This window comes from Oncorhynchus masou, chromosome 5, assembly GCF_036934945.1.
Source record: "Oncorhynchus masou masou isolate Uvic2021 chromosome 5, UVic_Omas_1.1, whole genome shotgun sequence".
Classification (NCBI taxonomy): Eukaryota; Metazoa; Chordata; class Actinopteri; order Salmoniformes; family Salmonidae; genus Oncorhynchus; species Oncorhynchus masou.
The window spans coordinates 46,231,385-46,251,483 of record NC_088216.1 but is presented as its reverse complement, the minus strand read 5'-3'; the positions used below and the strand labels follow the sequence as shown (position 1 = coordinate 46,251,483).

General features: G+C 42.9%; 1 protein-coding gene across 3 annotated transcripts in view; it reads left to right on the top strand.

The window, feature by feature from the left end:
* Positions 1-19,838, top strand: part of LOC135539677 (protein bicaudal D homolog 2-like) — a 46,131-nt gene extending 26,293 nt beyond the window's left edge. For 2 of the 3 annotated variants that reach the window (XM_064965715.1, XM_064965714.1), the window contains 6 exons: positions 7,502-7,714; positions 9,830-9,982; positions 10,509-10,967; positions 11,621-12,637; positions 12,858-13,009; positions 15,711-17,229. In XM_064965715.1, the coding sequence (XP_064821787.1) occupies positions 7,502-7,714; positions 9,830-9,982; positions 10,509-10,967; positions 11,621-12,637; positions 12,858-13,009; positions 15,711-16,062 (2,346 nt within the window). In that variant the 3' untranslated portion in view covers positions 16,063-17,229. The other variant, XM_064965716.1, reaches the window with a different exon arrangement.
* Positions 19,839-20,099: the final 261 nt, after the last annotated feature.

The following is a 20,099-nucleotide window of genomic DNA, read 5'->3' as shown; positions in this document are numbered from 1 at the left end:
ACCTTACTGTGATTGTTTTCAATTAAAATGGTAAAAAATAAACATTTTTTTTTTTTTAGCGAGGATCAATTACTCAAGCAAGGATTTAGGGGGGACTTGTCTGGGGGTAAACTTAAAAACTAGCTGTTATTGGCAGAGAGGTTTGGAACTCTTTTCTTATTGATTTATTAACCCATTTAACACAGTACGATGTTACTAGGCAGGCCTAAACTCCATCCCACCCAAACAGGAAGACATTTCAGGCAGTCTTTTCAAACAGAAGTTACACTAAAAGAGCATTATCATAATTTTCACAATTTCCCAGTAAATATTATTTTTATTATTCCAACCTCTTAGTGTGGAAATATAAAACACAGGCAAATCACATTTTTGACTGCACATTTGGCCTTTAAACGAGCACCATTCTCCATTCATGTTCTGAAACGCTGAATGGAGAAATGCTGGTATATCCTTAGTCTATATGGAATTATTCCACATAAATGTGTAATTTATACTCAATATGATAAATAATATTTCCAATTTCCATAAAAACAACCAAAATGTCCAATAAATGCAATTCAAAACGTCAAGAAAAATATATCACAACAAAATGGATCTTGATAAATCTAATCAAAGGAATATTGTCCATAAACATTCAGGCAACTTAAGAAATCATATTAGAATAAGGCTGTGACGTAACAAAATGTGGGAAAAGTGAAGGGGTCTGAATACTTTCCGAATACACTGTTTTAATTAGCTAGTTTGAAGTTGAGAGATTGGATGCACTTCTGTGTTTAGCAGAGTAACATTCTGTCGTATCCAACAGAAACCAAATGTGAGAACTGCCTACCTGCCATTTTCTCTTAGGCTCCCCATCCCAGCCCCCCTCTGCTCTGCATGGCCACATAAGTGAAACAATGGCCAGACAGACACCTTCCTCTCCATGGAGAATGTTTGAATATGCTATTGTCAAGTTCATAGAATTTAGGCTACATTGATCCATGACAGGCAGACAATGTGACTATTCACTAATTCCACCTTTGTGTCTGTGTTACAGGAGTCAACAGACAACAACAATTTAGCCATCCTGAATTTTGTCCAGAAAAATGCAGTGTACACATTAATCTAATGTAGTTTATTGTGAAGGTAGGCCTATGTCACGGTAAATAACATTGTAACTCACACACTCCCTGAAAACTGAGAGAGGATTATCTCTCTCCCAAAAATTGCAAATCGGGTCACCGTCCATGATTGTCGAACCCTGGTTAAAATCCAACACCACGTATGTGATGTAGAGTCGGACTACAACAAGGCTGGACAATCATGGGAGGCTTGACCAGGGTGTTGATGTACACAGTGGGTAGCAACCTGACAGCACTCTCTTGACTGTATACAGAGAGAATCCCTGCCTGATTCTCAGTTCTCTTGGCTAAACTGAGAACAGTTTATGGATCTGGTCTATGGACTTAATGACAATTCAGGACTGAGGACAGGACTGAAGACTGTCGGTCTGTGTGATGCAGACCAAGGACAGAGGCTGAGCAAGCAGCAATATTGTAATATTGACAGAAAGTGAAGCTGTCGTTGAAATTGTGAAAACTTATATATTATATGATGGGTCCATGTTTTGTTCTGTTTATCATGCAATGGCTGTTCTGATAATGTTTACATAACCAATTACAAGCTGAGCAAACAATGGAATGGAAAATACATTATTACAATGTACAGGAAGACCACATGTTCATTCTACCCTACTCCCCCACTCAGGGTACTATCATACATGGACTGCTAAGGATTCCCAGTGTTACAATATGTTTGAAGGGGGCCACTTTGACATTTCAATTGTTTTTGTGGGTCCTGATGAGCACCACTGAAATGTGATGTGCTCTAACAAGCCACCAATTCCTTCTCTCTCTCTCGGCTATAACCTATCTATATTACATTATACACATTCTTTTACAGGAACACTGGTGTTATTGTTCGTAGAATACAAGCTAACTAGTAATATTGTACTCCTCCACACCAACAGTGTAATATCCGGATGAAGTTTGATAATACTAAGTAAATAATTAGGAACATACAGTAAGTAGAATTACATGAAATGTATACATTGTAAGATGTTTTTTGATAGGCAATGCATTTGGTACAGAGTATGATTTTTGTATTAGTAGCTAACTCTATTGCTATTAAAGTATTGGACCATGTTCTAGCTAGTGTCCAACACTGATTCAGTGTTGGACACTACAGCTAGGTCATTTAGTTAGCTAGCCAGGTAGCTACAGTGCCTTGAATTAAATTTAGATTTGGTCTCGCTGGCCTATAAACAGTTTCCCCATAATGTCAAAGTGGAATTTATGTTTTTAGACATTTTTACAAATTAATAAAAAATGAAAAGCTGAAATGTGAACAAGTATTTTTGGCAAGCCTAAATGTGTGTTATGGCAAGCTGGCAAGCCTAAATGTGTGTTATGGCAAGCTGGCAAGCCTAAATGTGTGTTATGGCAAGCTAGCAAGCCTAAATGTGTGTTATGGCGAGCTGGCAAGCCTAAATGTGTGTTATGGCGAGCTGGCAAGCCTAAATGTGTGTTATGGCGAGCTGGCAAGCCTAAATGTGTGTTATGGCGAGCTGGCAAGCCTAAATGTGTGTTATGGCGAGCTGGCAAGCCTAAATGTGTGTTATGGCGAGCTGGCAAGCCTAAATGTGTGTTATGGTGAGCTGAGATAAAGTAAAGCCTAAATGTGTGTTATGGCGAGCTGGCAAGCCTAAATGTGTGTTATGGCGAACTGAGATAAGGCTGGCAAGCCTAAATGTGTGTTATGGCGAGCTGGCAAGCCTAAATGTGTGTTATGGCGTGCTTTAGTGACAAGCCTAAATGTGTGTTATGGCGAAGAGTGTTGCAAGCCTAAATGTGTGTTATGGCGAGCTGGCAAGCCTAAATGTGTGTTTATGGCGAGCTGGCAAGCCTAAATGTGTGTTATGGCGAGCTGGCAAGCCTAAATGTGTGTTATGGCGAGCTGGCAAGCCTAAATGTGTGTTATGGCGAGCTGGCAAGCCTAAATGTGTGTTATGGCGAGCTGGCAAGCCTAAATGTGTGTTATGGCGAGCTGGCAAGCCTAAATGCGTTCAGGAGTAAAGATGCGCTTAACACGTTGCATGGACTCACTCTGTTTTTGAATGACTACTACCTCATCTCATTATTTGTATTTTCCCCCCCAATTTCGTGGTATCCATTTGTTAGTCGTTACATCGTCTCATCGTTACAACTCCCGCACGGAGAGGCGAAGGTCGAGAGCCATGCGTCCTCCGAAACCCAACCAAGCCGCACTGCTTCTTAACACACCGCGCATCCAACCCGGAAGCCAGCCACACCGATGAGACAAGGATAACCCTGCCGGCTTAAACCTCCCTAACCCGAACGACGCTAGGCCAATTGTGCGCCGCCCCATGGGCCTCCCGGTCGCGGCCGGCTGCGACAGAGCCTTGGTTTGAACCCAGAGTCTCTGGTGGCACAGCTAGCACTGCGTTGCAGTGCCTTAGGCCTCCCGGGTGGTGCAGTGGTCTATCTGTATTTTTTTTTATTTAACTAGGGAAGTCAGTTAAGAACATTCTTATTTACAATGATGGCCTACCAAAAGGCCGCCTGCAGGGACGGGGGCTGGGATGTAAAAATATATATATATATATATAATATATAAATAAATAAATAAATATATATATATATAAATAAAGGACAAAACACACATCACGACAAGAGACAACACTACTTAAAGAGAGACCTAAGACCGCAACATAGCAAGGCAGCAACACAGCATGGTAGCAACACAACATGACAACAACAGGGTAGCAACAAAACATAGTAGCAGCACAAAACATGGTACAAACATTCTTGGGCACAGTCAACAGCACAAAGGTCAAGGTAGAGACGATAATACATTACACAAAGCAGTTAAACTGCCAATAAGAGTGTCCATAGTTGGGTCTTTGAATGAAGAGATTGAGATAAAACTGTCCAGTTTGAGCGTTTTGTTGCAGCTCATTCCAGTCGCTAGCTTTAGCGAACCGAAAAGAAGAGCGACCCAGGGATCTATGTGCTTTGGGGACCTTTAGCAGAGTGTGACTGGCAGAACGGGTGTTGTATGTGGAGGATGAGGGCTGCAGTAGATAGGCCTCATCTGAATCAGGGTTAGTTTGCCGCTGCGGTGAAAGAGGAGTGATTACGATAGAGGAAACCAAGTCTAGATTTAACTTCAGCCTGCAGCTTTGATATGTGCTAAGAGAAGGACAGTGTACCGTTTAGCCATACTCCCAAGTACTTGTATGAGGTGACTACCTCAGGCTCTAAACCCTCAGAGGTAGTAATCACACCTGTGGGGAGAGGAGCATTCTTCTTACTATACCACATGACCCTTGTTTTGGAGGTGTTCAGAACAATGTTAAGGGTAGAGGAAGTTTGTTGGACACTAAGAAAGCTTTATTGTAGAGCATTTAACACAAAATCTGGGGAGGGGCCTGCTGAGTATAAGACTATCATCTGCATATAAATGGCTGAGAGAGCTTACTACTGCCTGAGCTATGTTGTTGAATTGAGAAAAGTTTGGGGCCTAGGATAGAGCCTTGGGGTACTCCCTTGGCTTGGTGACATGCAGTGGCTGAGACAGCAGATTTTCTGACTTTATACACTGCACTCTTTGAGGTAGTTAGCAAACCAGGCCAGAGACACCCATCAATACTCCTTAGCCAGCTCACAAGAATGGAATGGTCTACCGAATGAAAAGTTTTGGCCACGTAAATAAAAATAGCAGAACAACATTGCTTAGAATCAAGGGCAATGCTGACATCATTGAGGACCTTTAAAGTTGCAGTGACACATCCATAACCTGATCGAAAACCAGATTGTATTCCAGAGAGAATACTATAGACATCAAGAAAGCCAGTCAGTTGATTATTGACAAGTGTTTCCAACACTTTTGATAAACAGGGAAAAATAGAAATGGGCCTAAAACAGTTAGGATCAGCTTGATCTCCCCCTTTTTAAATAAAAGATGAAACGTGGCTACCTTCCAAGCATTGGGAACCTCCCCAAAAAGGAGAGACAGGCTTGGCGATGATAGGGGTAGCAACTTTAAAGAAGGGTCTAAACCACCTGACCCAGATGTTTTTCTGGGATCAAGTTTCACAAGCTCCTTTAGCACCTCGGACTCAGTGATTGCCTGCAGGGAGAAACTTTGTTGCGGGGTAGAGGAAAAAGAGGGATAAGCATCGGGATAGTCTCATTAGAAGGGGTGGGAGGTGAGGAAATGTTGGACTGGCAAGGGGGCATGGCTGAGTCAAATAGATATCCTGACCTAATGAAGTGGTGATTAAAGAGCTCAGCCATGTGCTTCTTGTCAGTAACAACCACATTTCATCTGTAAGGTCCCTCAGCCGAGCAGTGAATTTCAAACAGATTTAATCACCAAGACCATTGGTAGATGGGAAAAAATGGAGCATGGTGAAGTTTTTACTTACACTTTGGATGGTGTCAATACACCCATTCACTACAAAAATACAGGCGTCCTTACTAGCTCAGTTGCCGGAGAGGAAGGAAACCGCTCAGGGATTTCACCATGAGTCCAAAACTGAACAGTTGAAACAGTTACGGAGTTGAATGGCTGTGATGGGAGAAAACTGAGGATGGATCAACAACATTGTAGTTACTCCACAATACTAACCTAAATTACAGAGTGAAAAGAAGGAAGGCTGTGTACACAAATATTCCAAAACATGCATCCAGTTTACAGTAAGGCACTAAAGTGAAACTGCCAAAGAAATGAACTTTAAGTCCTGAATAACAGGACAACCGATCACAGATCACTTTAATATTTTCAAGCATGGTGGTGGCTGCATCGTGTTATGGGTATGCTTGTCATCGGCATGGACAGGATAAAAATAAACGAAATAGAGCTAAGTACAGGCAAAATCCTAGTAGAAAACTTGGCTTAATCTTTCTTCCAACAGGCACTGGGAGAAAAATGTACCTTTCAGCAGGACAATAACCTAGTTGCTTACCAAGATGACATTTGAATGTTTGAGTGGCCTAGTTACAGTTTTGACTGAAATCGGCTTGAAAATCTATGGCAAGACTTGAAAATGGCTTTCTAGCAATGACCAACAACCATTTTTTTTATTTAACCTTTATTTAATTAGGCAAGTCTTAAGAACAAATTATTAATTCCAATGACGGCCTACCCTGTAAGACGCTGGGCCAATTGTGCGCAGCCCTATGGGACTCCCAATCACGGCCGGATGTGATTCAGCCTGTATTCGAACCAGGGACCGTAGTGACGCCTCTTACACTGAAATGCAGTGCCTTAGACCATTGCGCCACTCAGGAGCTTGAATAACTTTTAAATCCAGGTGTTCAAAGCCCTTAGAGACTTACCTAGAACAACTCACAGCTGTAATAACTGCCAAAGGTCACCCTAACATGTATTAACTCAGGGGGGTGAATACTTATGTAAATGAGATTTCTTTATTTAATATATTTTCAAAAATGTCTAAAAATATGTTTTCACTTTGTCATTATGGGGTATTGTGTGTAGATGAGGAAAAAACATCTCATCCATTTTGAATTCAGGCTGTAACACAACAAAATGTGGAATATGTCAAGGGGTAGGAATTATTTCTGAAGACACTGTAGCTAGCAAACAAGCTAGCTACATTTTGAGTACACTAGCTCATAAATACATAACCTAATTATCTGAAGAGTAAATGTTATCAGAAAAACATCTGAATGGTAGCTAACTAGATAGTGACATAATGACAAATATTTAAGATATTAAAGCTAGAACTATATGTTTTCCTAGGTGTACTGGTGCTCTGCATTTAGATTAATAAGAATGTAAGCTTTCTGCAAATATAAGACATGCATATGTCCTGGAAAGTTTGCTGTTACTTACAACGTCATTCTAGTCACATTAGCGCACGTTAGTGACAACCATCCCGGTATAGGGACACCGATCCCGTAGAGGTTTTAATTGACCACGGCGCGAATTCAAACTGTCAGATAAATCCTAAATATAATAATGCATTGAAATAGACTGCATATAATCAAAGGGATTACTTCTCATCAAGGATGCATGTAAGTCAAACAGAATTGACCAAAAAAAAAATGCGAAAATGACGAAGTATTAAAGGAACCTTCACACATTCACTCATCTGATAGCCTTTAGTGAAGCTCTGTGCTGATTGGACAGCATAAAAAAGTAATATGACAAGTAATATCTAATATGACTCTCAACCAGTTATGATGCTCACAACTAGTCATGCTCACTGGAGTCCTGCACGAGTTCTGGTCAATGTCCACCCTTATCCTCCCAGTTTTGTACTCATATGACTTCTGTCCTGGTACTAATCTATGCGTATATGTATGTTTCTCCCCTCCTGTCCCCAGGCGTTCGGCAGGCATACTCCACCCTTAGGAAGGTGTTCCACTTCAGTCCTAGTATTAATCAATGTATTTTTCTCTCCTCCTGTACCCAGGCATTTGGTCAGGCCTACTCCACCCATAGGAAGGTGGCTGCAGATGGGGAGAGCAGGGAGGAGTCACTGATGCTGGAGTCAGCCAGTAAGGAGGCCCAATATCAGCAGATGGTCCTGGAGCTGCAGAATGAGCTGCGGTTGGCCAAAACCGCCCTCACTAGTACCCAATCAGAGAACGAGCGCCTGGCTGCCGTCGCCCTGGAAATGAGAGAGGTGAGCTGGAAGGTGGAGGACCTGCCCAAAACACAAACATGGTCAATGTGGAGAGGTCAAACCTCAATGTGGAAATACTCTTGTATCTCACCAATCTGACGAAGAGGACCATATCTTTTTAGTAGGCACTCTCACTCAATGGCCTAGTCTGGTAACTGGATCTTGGTCCTCCCTAATTACAGTGGACAAGCTGCCAAGATCTCATCTCAACACTATTCCCCTGGCATATAGCCACATAAGCTGAGTGTTGGGTGTTCCTCTATGCATACTACCAAGCTGCACACTCATGCTCCAAGTACATTCTCAAAGGATGTTCTCTGGAGTATAGTCTTGTGTGAATGAGAGTGTGGAGAACGAATAAAACGTTTGAGAAGCACCACTTTTTTTATCTCACGCTGCACCTCCCCATTCACTGAACCTTCTTCCAGCCAGGATAGGGATAAAACAAGATGTACACAAAGCAAACTTTTTACTTCAGAATTATCAGCAAGATATACAGTACCAGTCAAAAGTTTGGACACACCTAACCATTCCAGGGTTTTTCTTTCTTTTACTATTTTATACATTGTAGAATAATAGTGAAGACATCAAAACGATGAAATAACACATATGGAATGATGTAGTATCCAAAAAAGTGTTAAACAAATCAAAATATATTTTATATTTGAGATTCTTCAAAGTAGCCACCCTTTGCCTTGATGGCAGCTTTGCACACTCTTGGTATTTTCTCAAACAGCTTCATGACGTAGTCACCTGGAAATCATTTCATTGAACAGGTGTGCCTTGTTAAGTTAATTTGTGGAATGTATTTCCTTCTTAATGCGTTTGAGCCAATCAGTTGTGTTGTGACAGGGTAGGGGTGGTATATAGAAGATTAGCCCTATTTGATAAAAGTCCAAGTCCATATTATGGCAAGAACAGCTCAAATAAGCAAAGAGAAACAAAAGTCCATTACTTAAAGGAAGGTCAGTCAATATGGAACATTTTAAGAACTTTGAAAGTTTCTCCAAGTGCAGTCACATAAACCATCAAGCGCTATGATGAAACTGGCTCTCATGAGGACCGCCACAGGAAAGGAAGACCCAGAGTTACCTCTGCTGCAGAGGATAAGTTCATTAGATTTACCAGCCTCAGAAATTGTAGCCTAAATAAATGCTTCACAGAGTTCAAGTAACAGACACATCTCAACATCAACTGTTCAGAGAAGACTTTGTGAATCAGGCCTTCATGGTCGTATTGCTGCAAAGAAACCACTACTAAAGGACACCAATAATAATAAGAGACTTGCTTGTGCCAAGAAACACGAGAAATGGGCATTAGACCGGTGGGAATCTGTCCAGATTTTTGTTTCCAAAAGCTGTGTCTTTGAGATGCGAGTAGGTGAACGGATTATCTCCGCATGTGTAGTTCCCACCGTGATGCATGGAGGAGGTGGTGTGGGGGTGCTTTGCTGGTGACACTGTTGGTGATTTATTTAGAATTCAAGGCACACTTAATAATCTAGCTAGCCAGCTAGTTTAACAGGCAAAACTACCTACAACTAATCTTATGCAAGGTAGATGACTAGCTGTCAATTCTTCATGGGTAGCTAGCTACCAATTCTTGATGGGTAGCTAGCTACCAATTCTTGATGGGTAGCTAGCCAGCTAGCCCTATTGACTTACCATGAGCTTGCGATCTACTAACACAGTATGTATTTGTTCATTAATATACAAAATAGTTCTGTCACAGAACGTATGAGATGTTATTGGTAAACATTAATTTGATCTCCCTTCAGAAAAAATACTGTCCAGCATTGATTTCAATACATTTTGTCATTTTTTTTTCATGGTTGCATCATATTTCTGTGCATACTTTCCGTTGAACCTCGCATTGATGCATGCTTCAAAATATGTACGAACAGAGTATGCATCCAAAAAGTGCCCTCCGCGCTCTGTTTCGCACACTTTAATACTTCAGAGTATGCGTATTGAGAAACACCCGCTGCGTTGACATTACAGTACAACCACGGAATGCATTTTTATCAAATCCACATGTCCTTGTGTTGTACTCTCTGACAAGACTTTTTCCTCTTTCACTTCTTCTCTCACCCATTTTCTTTCCTTGTGTCTGCAGAGCTCTGAGCAGGTGGAGTTGCAGCGCACCCAACTGCGTGATGACATCCGAGAGTATAAAGTGCGGGAGGCACGTCTGCTGCAGGACTACAGTGAGCTGGAGGATGAGAACATCTCCCTGCAGAAACAGGTGTCCCTGCTACGACAGAGCCAGGTGAGAGGAGGAGGAGGAGGAGGGGACTAAGGGGAGGGATTCACTTAACATTTTAGTCATTTAGCAGATGCTCTTATCCAGAGCGACTTACAGGAGTGATTTAGGGTTAAGTGCCTTGCTCAAGGGAACATCTACAGATTTTTCAACTAGTCGGCACGAGGATTCGATCAAGCGACCTTTTGGTTACTGGACCAACGCTCCACTGGACTACCTGCCGCCTCCCCTGCCCTAGGGTAGTGGGTGCTGTTGTGTATGGAGATTAGGGGAGGATGAGGGCTTATTGTGGGTAATGGGTAGCGGTTAAGGTTGTAGAGTTAGAGACACTGGCCAATACACTTCAGATGTTTGGGTGAATAAGTGACACGGCTCAAAAGTCGAAAGCCAGGGCCAATGAATGAGGCTATTGATACAAGGACCAACTGGAGAGGATGAGACAAAAATATGCTTTTGTGGTGGGTGTAAGGGGGATTCTCCCTATTTAGTTAGTGATTCCTCTGATGTGTTGTGGCTTCTCTGTGATCTCTAGGTGGAGTTTGAGGGTCTGAAGCATGAGATCCGTCGCCTGGAGGAAGACTCCCAGTGCCTCCACAGCCAGCAGGAGGAGGCCATACGCCTGAGGGAGATCGCCGAGCGCCAGCTGACCGAGGCTCTGGAGACCATTAAGACTGAGCGCGAGCAGAAGGCCGCCCTGCGTAAAGAACTGTCCCACTACATGACCATTGGGGACAACCTGTTACCATACTACCACAGTTCCCTCAACGTCTCCGTGGACGGACTCAAGTTCAGCGAGGATCCCACTGCTGCCACCAACGTGCCGAACAACGATGACTCGTTCCGCGGCTACGAGAACGGCCTGGCCGAGATGGCCGCCGACGCCAACGAAGATAACAAAGCCAAACTTCGGCCCGCCCCCAGCCTAGTGGATGACCTGCTGAGTGAACTCAACATCTCAGAAATCCAGAAACTCAAGCAGCAGCTCATGCAGGTAAGATGACCACATAGTAGCTTTAGCAGGCAGGACTGTAAAAATGCTTAGCCTGTTTGCTTTATTCACAGTCCACTGTCAAGGTGTCAGCGTCCCTGGTAAAGCAATAAAGTAATAATTAGCATTATTGAGCTGGGTTTGTAAGTGTTGCCTGGAAAATAGTTAGGCTTACATGCAGCTGTGAACAGTTCTGACTTATGGCTGGAAAGTTCATTAAGCATTGGGGAACACAGTGTTCATCCATTTAGGGACATTGATTACCTATACTGGCCTTAGTGGCCTAGTCAAAGGCTAATCAATTGAGCCCTATGTGGAACTTCATGGACTGACGAGGATACTTCTCTTATACATGCACTGTTGACTTGCTGAATAAATAATGTGTGAAATTATTGAGTGAGTATCTCACACTACAGTGTCTCACACCTCCATAAGGCATTTTGGATTACACTTCATTTTAGAGCCAGATATTTACCTGGTATTTACATAGAAATTAGAAGAAGAAGAAAAAAAGACAAATGTAAATATAGATCTGTTACTTAATTTCTCAATCAAAAGTAGTAATAAAAACCAAGCTGAAATAGGACTTGTAACATAGTGTTGCAGAGATTTCTCAGTGCTGTTATGTGACTGTGTCCCGTGTCTGTGTTCTCCAGGTGGAGCGAGAGAAGGCGGCGCTCCTCTCCTCTCTGCAGGAGTCCCAGAAGCAGCTGGAGGTGGCCCACGGGACTCTGTCAGAGCAGCAGGAGACGGTGGGACGCCTCACCGAGAACCTCAGTGCCATGAGGAAACTCCAGGCCAGCAAGGAGCGCCACTCGGCCCTGGACAGCGAGAAAGAGCGAGACAGCCGCGATGATGGTGACGGGGACTACTACGAGTTGGACATCAACGGGCCTGAGATCCTGCAGTGTAAGTATACCATCGCCGTATCAGAAGCCGGGGAGCTCAGACAGGAGCTGAAGACTCTTAAAGCCGAGTACCAGTCTTGCCGGAGCCAGTACGAAGAAGAGCGAGTCCGCCTGGAGAGCGACGTGGCAGGGCTGAGCGAAAAGCTGGCCTCCCTGGAGAAGAGCAGCCGGGAGGAGCACGAGGAGGTGGCAAGGCTGGTGAAAGAGCTGCGGCGAGTGAGTGAAGCGGTTGGCGAGTCGCAGGGAAGCCTGAACGTGGCGCAGGACGAACTGGTGACGTTCAGCGAGGAGCTGGCCAACCTTTATAACCACGTGTGCATGTGCAACAACGAGACGCCCAGCCGGGTCATGCTCGACTACTATAAGGAAGGAAAGGCCAGTATAGGGGGCAGGGGCAGCCGAGAGGGGAAGACACAACATCTGTCCCATGTTCTGCTCTCCAATGGGCTGGTTCCTGAAACTGAACCCATTCAATCTGAAGCCAGTGATCCAGCCACCCCAGCCCCAATCCCAGAGTCCCGTTCAGAGCCCATGAACATCTATAACCTAGTTGCCATCATCAGGGACCAGATCCGTCACCTGCAGCAGGCGGTGGACCGCACCACAGAGCTGAGCCGCCAGAAGATGGCCTCCATGGAGCTGGGTACTGTGACCGATAAGGACAAGGAGGCCTGCATGGGGGAAATCCTCAAACTCAAGTCTCTGCTCAGCACCAAGAGAGAGCAGATTGCCACCCTGAGGACCGTGCTCAAGGCCAACAAACAGGTGTGTGTGATAGTGTGAATTTTTTGCCAAAACATGAGCAGTTGGTACTGTTTAAAAGTAGAGTTGATACGGTATGAAATGACCAGTAGTTGAGAGTATTTACTTTCTGTGTAGAAGTTCAGAGTTAATATTAGCATAAGGTCTTACTAATCCTGTGACTGTGACCTCTGCCCTCCATTCGAATAAAATGGACAATAAACTATTCTACTCTACTCTGCAGACGGCTGAGGTGGCGCTGGCCAACCTGAAGAGTAAATACGACAACGAGAAGACCATGGTGACTGAGACCATGTTGAAGCTCCGAAATGAGCTCAAGGGCCTGAAAGAGGACGCTGCCACCTTCACCTCATTACGGGCCATGTTTGCTACAAGGTAAGGCTTAGTAGATGCACGCTAAGAGCTTATTGGTACACTTAAGTTATCAGAAGTCTGCTTTTAAATGTAATGTAATGTAGTTTCCCGTCTAAATACACATACCCAAAAGTAATTTATCCCTAGTACAAATATGATACAAATATGAAAAATTGTGATTTTTTTTCTTTTTTTTTCTTCTTTTTTTTAACAAATGTGGGGGAAATGGGGCTTGAAATTATTGAAATACTTTCCATGTAGTAACAATCAAATTATAAACGACTTGCAATAATATTTCACCTTGCTCATAACTGTAAAATATGATATACTTAGTAATATTATAATAAATATACTTAGTGCCAGTACAAAATTGGCATGATTTCATATAACTGACAACAAAGCATTTTCTGCCCAGCTTCCTCTGAGACTCAGAGACGTCATTCAAATGCCTGCTGACTCGTTACAACTTCAGCTTTATGCACAGTCATTTCGTCCCTCTGTGACCCAAGAGGAAGTGGTCTTGTTTCAATTCTACAAAATGATTTCGTATTTTTCCATGCTGAGAGCTCTAAATCCACCTGAGAACATCACAGTGAGATGACTCTTTTCCTGCAATCGCTAGGTTTTCTCGTTTCGTATGCCGTATTGCATGCAGGGTTCCCAATTTTATTTGTCCCCCCCACAATTTTTCTGAGACCACCCCCCCCACCCCCCGCCAAAAGAAAATGTACACCATTTTTTTTTACATACATTTTCTGGTCTTTTTACAGTAATTTATTACCATGCACAATATATAGATACAGTGCATTCAGAAACTATTCAGACCCCTTCCCTTTTCCCACATTTTGTTACAGCCTTATTCAGCCTTATTTATTATTTTTTTCACACCATACCAAAATGACAAAATCAAAAGTTTATTTTTTATTTTTTATGTTTGCACATTTATAAAAAATGTAAATAAACAGAAATCCCTTATTTACATAAGTATTGAGACCCTTTGCTATGAGACTCAAAATTGAGCTGTTTCCATTGATCATCCTTGAGATGTTTCTAAAATTGATTGGAGTCCACCTGTGGTAAATTCAATTGATTTTTAGACATGATTTGTCTATATAAGGTCCCACAGTTGACAGTGCATGTCAGAGCAAAAACCAACCAAATGAAAACATTTTGGAACCACCAAAACTCTTCCTACAGCTGTCCGCCCGGCCAAACTGAGCAATCGGAGGAGAAGGGCCTTGGTCAGGGAGTTGACCAAGTACCCTATAGTCACTCTGACAGAGCTCCAGACTTCCTATGTGGAGATGGGAGAACCTTCCAGAAGAATAACCATCTCTGCAGCCTTTATGGTAGGGTGGCCAAACGGAAGCAACTCCTCAATAAAAGGCACATGACAGCCCGCTTGGAGTTTGCCAAAAGGCACCTAAAGACTCATGAGAAACAAGATTCTCTGGTCTGATAAAACCAAGATTGAACTCTTGGTTCAATCTTGATTGTAAGCATCACATCTGGAGGAAACCTGGCAGCATCCCTACAGTGAAGCATGGCAGGGACTGGGAGATGAGTCAGGTTTGGGGGAAAGATGAACGGAGCAAAGTACAGTGAGATCCTTGATGAAAACTTTCTCCAGAGCGCTCAGGACCTCAGACTGGGCGCAAAGGTTCACCTTCCAACAGGACAATGACCCTAAGCACACAGTCAAGACAATGCAGGAATGGCCTTGGGACAAGTCTGTGAATGTCCTTGAGTGGCCCAGCCAGAGCCCGGACATGAACCCGATTGAACATCTCTGGAGAGACCTGAAAATAGCTGTGCAGCAACACTCCCCATCCAACCTGACAGAGCTTGAGAGCATCTGCAGTGACGAATTGGAGAAACTCCCCAAATACAGGTGTGCCAAGCGTGTAGCATCATACCCAATAAGACTTGAGGCTGTAATAGCTGTCAAATGTGCTTCAAGAAAGTCTGAATATGTATGTAAATGTGATATTTCATTTTTTTTATTTTTAATACATTTAATATATTTCCGGAAAAGCATCAGATAGATGTTCTACATATTCTGAGACTGAGGGGCACTGTTTCGTTCGCTCGGATGCTTTACCTGAGATTGATGCATCTTTCTGTCGGCGCGCGTCTCGGTCAAATAAATGATCAATTATTTGATTTGGACGGGCTGCATGCAAAGATGGTGGATAAATGAAGATGGTTCACTTAGGCCGTTTACCAATGATAAAAATGGTCAGTTTCGGTCTACTTCACTGGGGGTGTCTCCTATAGACACCAGTGCAATAGCAGGTGGGTCTGGTCTACTTACTTCATTGACTTTCATGGAACGAAAAAATATATATATTTTAAAGCAAGTGGGGTGTCTCACTTCCTCTTCCGTGTCTGCTGCATGTGTGTGTGGGAGAGACGGGGCATTGTGGGAGATGTCTGATGTAATACTGAAGAGATTCAGAGGCTGCTGGCAGGCTCCTCCTGACAGCATCTGGAAAATGCGCCTCTGTGAGTCTGAATGGAGAAAACATGCACCGACTGGCAGCAGGAAAAGATGTGCGCCATCTGGTGGAGAAAATGATAAGTTCCTTATTTGGTTTTCATTTGACTAATATTTTCCCTTCTCTCACTATTCCTGTGTCCCTTTTGCTCTCGCCCTCTATCTTTAATCCCTCTTTATCTCTCTTTCTCTGTCTCCCTCCCCCCTCCTCTCTCACCATCTCAGGTGTGACGAGTATGTGACCCAGCTGGATGACATGCAGAGGCAGCTGGCTGCAGCGGAGGATGAGAAGAAGACCCTGAACTCCCTGCTCCGCATGGCCATCCAGCAGAAGCTGGCCCTGACCCAACGACTGGAGGACCTGGAGTTCGACCACGAACAGGCGCGCCGCGGCGGAGGAGTGGCGGCAGGCGGGCGGGGAAAAACCTCCTCATTGGCGCGGGGCAAAGGGGCATCGGCCAATCATTATGTAAGTCAGAGACGTTCCTGCAGGGTCCTCCCCGAGCCCAGCGGCATCCTGGGAGGCCCCGTGGTCCTCTGCAGCGAGATTTACTCTAACCTCCATCATAACCTCTAATAACCTCTCATCACGCTATGCACTGCTGAGCTTCACCGGCATGGTTCTGTCAGGGCTGTTGCTGTGACTAGGACAGTGGTGGCTAACGGTGTGCTTGTATTTACTACTATGTGATAGCTATGTGTTCATATCCAGCATGGCATGATGCTCGCTTGGCTCAGGCATACCTTTTCTGCTAGTAATGCTCACGGAGTGGCAGAATGTTGGCACGGTTGTAGAATTTACTGCTATCAGCTCTCCTCAAACAGTCAGAGTTCAGAGCAGGCGTGTGTACATAACACAATCTGTTATATCTATGTTATTTCATGTTTATGACAGTGTAGCTCTTATGACGAAGGCTTCAAGTAAAGTGTAACTGAGTAATCTTATGACTTTCAGACAGGCAGCAGTGCAGGCTGCAGAAAGACCTCTGCTGCTTCCGTCTGGTCCACACCATTCGGGGACCATTAAAACAGTGCAATGAAATGTCCCGTAGCTGCTAAATAGAAGGGCACTGTGGCTAAGCACTTGTGATATCACTTTTGCTGTGATATCACAAAGTGATAACTGTGATGTGGCACATTCAGGTTTACAGATTAAGTTCCCTGGCACTTGATGTAATCGAGATTGTCGAGCAATTTTCATTGCAAAGGCAAATAGAGCACTTCTAAATGAGGGTTAGTTACAAACTCTAATTAAGGTCTACGTATTTTAAAAATGAGATATGGGTCTAGTTTTGTGTGAATTGGCCTGGTGGTTTTGAAATGTTTAGTGAGGACTTTCAGAGTAAGGTGAAGACTGAGTGAATCTGTTCCGTACACTCCAACTCTCTTATAACCCTCATCCAGTCATCCATGTCTGCCCCATCCTCCTCATCGTCTCCTACCTGTCTGCAGAAATCTGTATGCTGGTGTAACTTGCATTTACCTCATAACTCATGATCATCCCTAACCTGCACGTTGAGTACCATACTTGTGAGTCTTCTGCTTCCTGTAGCCAGTTGCATCATGGTCAGCCAAGACTCCACTGTGCACGACTAACCCTTACCATCCTAACCCCACTGACTCCCCCACCTTACCATGCCACTAACACAATGTAATGATTTTATCAACTTAGATTGTATCAAATGAAGACTGACCAAATGATACTCAAACTCTCAGATTTTAATGTTATTTAATATTCTCTCCATTTTACAGTAATTTAATCAAGGCCAGTGTCCCCTTCAAAGGTTGACAGATGACGATGATTACTTCAGTACCCCCCCCCCCCCCGTGGCCTGAGACCCATGTCAGAGACACACACTGCTGTAATGCGAGGACTTTGATTTCTGAGTGCAAACACTGAGCGGAGTTGAGCGGTCAGAGATCCCACTCACTGCTCACGGAGTAGTCTTCTGCCTCTCCAAATTCACTCCATTCATTTTGTGTTTCAAAAGGATCATTTAACAAACACCCCATCTACTTTTGTGACACTGTACTCATATCAACATCTCTTTGCATTAGTGATGGGGTAGGCTAAATAAATACAACAGAATAGGCATAATTAAAAGAGCATAATGAGGGAAATGAAGAATGCTGGCTAGAGCATGCCCAATTGAAGCAGGATAGAAGGTCGACGCTCCAACGTTTTAGAAATTCGCTCCACGCTCCAGCCAAATGAAGCACGCTCCACTTCAGCTCCACTCTGCTCACGTCCTCTGACACACACACACACACACACACATATGCTCTAGGCCCCTACAGACACACGTGAAACCCCTAGGGGTTTGGTCCCTCTGTGCGGCTACAGGAAACAAGAAAGTCTCCTCGGTATGATGACCAATAGAGGTCTATTTCTATGGATATGACCGACAGTTTGATCCTCATTTGTGATCCAGTCACTCACTCCACATTGTCCACCTCTATACTATTATAACTCTTGTGTCTTTCCCCCGACGACAGCCGACTCCAACTCAACTCCACGATTTACGATGGAGTCGAGTGGTGTCTAGTGTTGGCGGACTGGAGCGCCAAAGTCACATAAAAACCCACTGTCGCGTGTAATTGCGGGCTATGTTTTGGGTGCTGAAGTCATTTTATGTGATAGTCGCCGCTCAACTCCATTGTAAATCATGGAGTTGAGTTTAATCGGCTACCCGGATGACTGCGCCATTTTAATGTATTTATTTATCTTTGTTTGCTTGTTGTAACTCAGTGAACGTGTGAGGTGTTCATAAGCTTTTTGTTGCATTTAATAATTGTTGATAATCGGAACATTCATAATAGAATTTCCATGGAGAGCAAACCTGTGTTGATTTATATTTATTCGTAGAGAAAGATCAGAGGCAGGAAAGTCATAGGAACTAAAGTGACTTGCTACAGTTTTCCCGAGGGTCGATATTCAGTGGGACTCCTAGGCTAATGTAAGAAATCTTGATTGGAATGAGTCCTTTCTCTCTTTGTTTTAAATCTTGTCACATGTATTTAGATGTTTTATTTAACCTTTATTTATCCAGGCGAGTCAATTAAAAACAAATTATTCTTTACAATGACCGGCTGGCAAATTTTTATAATGTTCAAGAAGGCTTTTTGGCACCTTATTCTTCTATCTTCTGGTCTTCGTTTTGACTAGTAGTGCCTTTCTGTCCACAAAAGAGAAGCTAGATTTCGTTTTTTTTTTATGTTTTCAATGTCTTTGAGAAGGAATTTGGGTGAGAGGTTTTGACCCCAGTCATTACAGATTGAGGGAAATAACAGGAACTGTGGTGAATTCTTTGAAGTGATTCTGTGATCCTGCAAATGTGCAGAATTGCAAATTTAGGGGCTGTTATTATGATTTATTATTATAAAGAAAAAACGTATTTTAAACGTTTTGATACTATAACTGTTAACTTTGGCTGCCGAGTTAGTGGTTCGAGGCATTTACAACAGTGGCTGATTGAGAGATTACTAATGCACATACTTACTTATATTCCAGCGTTTGTGGCAAAGGTCAGGCAATGTCAATATAGAATTGACAAGTATGGAGGATCATTTCTTTGTCTGTTTTAATGCAATTTTATTTGCCCTTTTTATGTCCTCTAATAGAGTTGTCGTGACTTCAGCAAACAGAGGAAGTAAAGTCATCAACACTTCTGCAGTGCCATTTAATTCACAGCTTTGTTGATGCAATAAAATTTAAATGTATGACTTTTTTTTCCTCTCTTTTTTTTTTACAAGTGCAATTTAAACGCAGTATCAATATGGAAATACGGTATAAAAATGCTGTCTGTTTGCTGATGCTATTGTTCTGTTTTACTACTTACTCACAATCTTGATCCAATTTGAGTTTATCTTTGTACTAAATAACTTGTTTGTATTTATTTTAAACAATGTCATGTGTGTTCGTATTGTCAATAATGTGGATTATGATTAGTGGCATATTGATACCATGTTGATGTAATTTTCCATGTTTTCTTCAAGGGACTTTGGGTGGAGATGGTGGTCGCATTCCACTGCTTGGTTCGTTGCATGCATCAACCAATGGTTGCATGCCATGTCATCGACTGACAGATTGCTATAACATAATGATGTGGTTAGCTGATGGGTAAAATACCTAACCAGGTGTTGTAAGATCTGGCAACGTCTAAGCAGTGGAATGCTCAATAGAAGCCAGTAGCCCACTTACCTATGTGGTGGTGGTGGTGATGATGTTGCACTGGCAAGGTGCATGCTTAATAGTATAAACTTAACTTCAGACTTAATGTGGCGTTGTTGAGGTTATTAAAACATGTATATTGATCCCATTTCTGCTTCGGTCATTCTGTCTCCCTGTAAAATAGTCTGTATCAATTTAGGAAGTTTTCCAACATGCATTTGTCTTTTTTTGTTGGTGCCATAATAGCATATTCCTAGAATTAGTCAATTATGGAAATTGAGGCCTACTGTAAATCAAACGACATCAAATTATAACAAATTCCTTTTACTAAAACTTAGATAATACGTATGTTAATTCAACATTCAATCAAATAAATGACATTGATACTGTAGGCTACTTCATAGTTACTATTCAATGTACTGCTGTCGGTCTAAAATAAGATG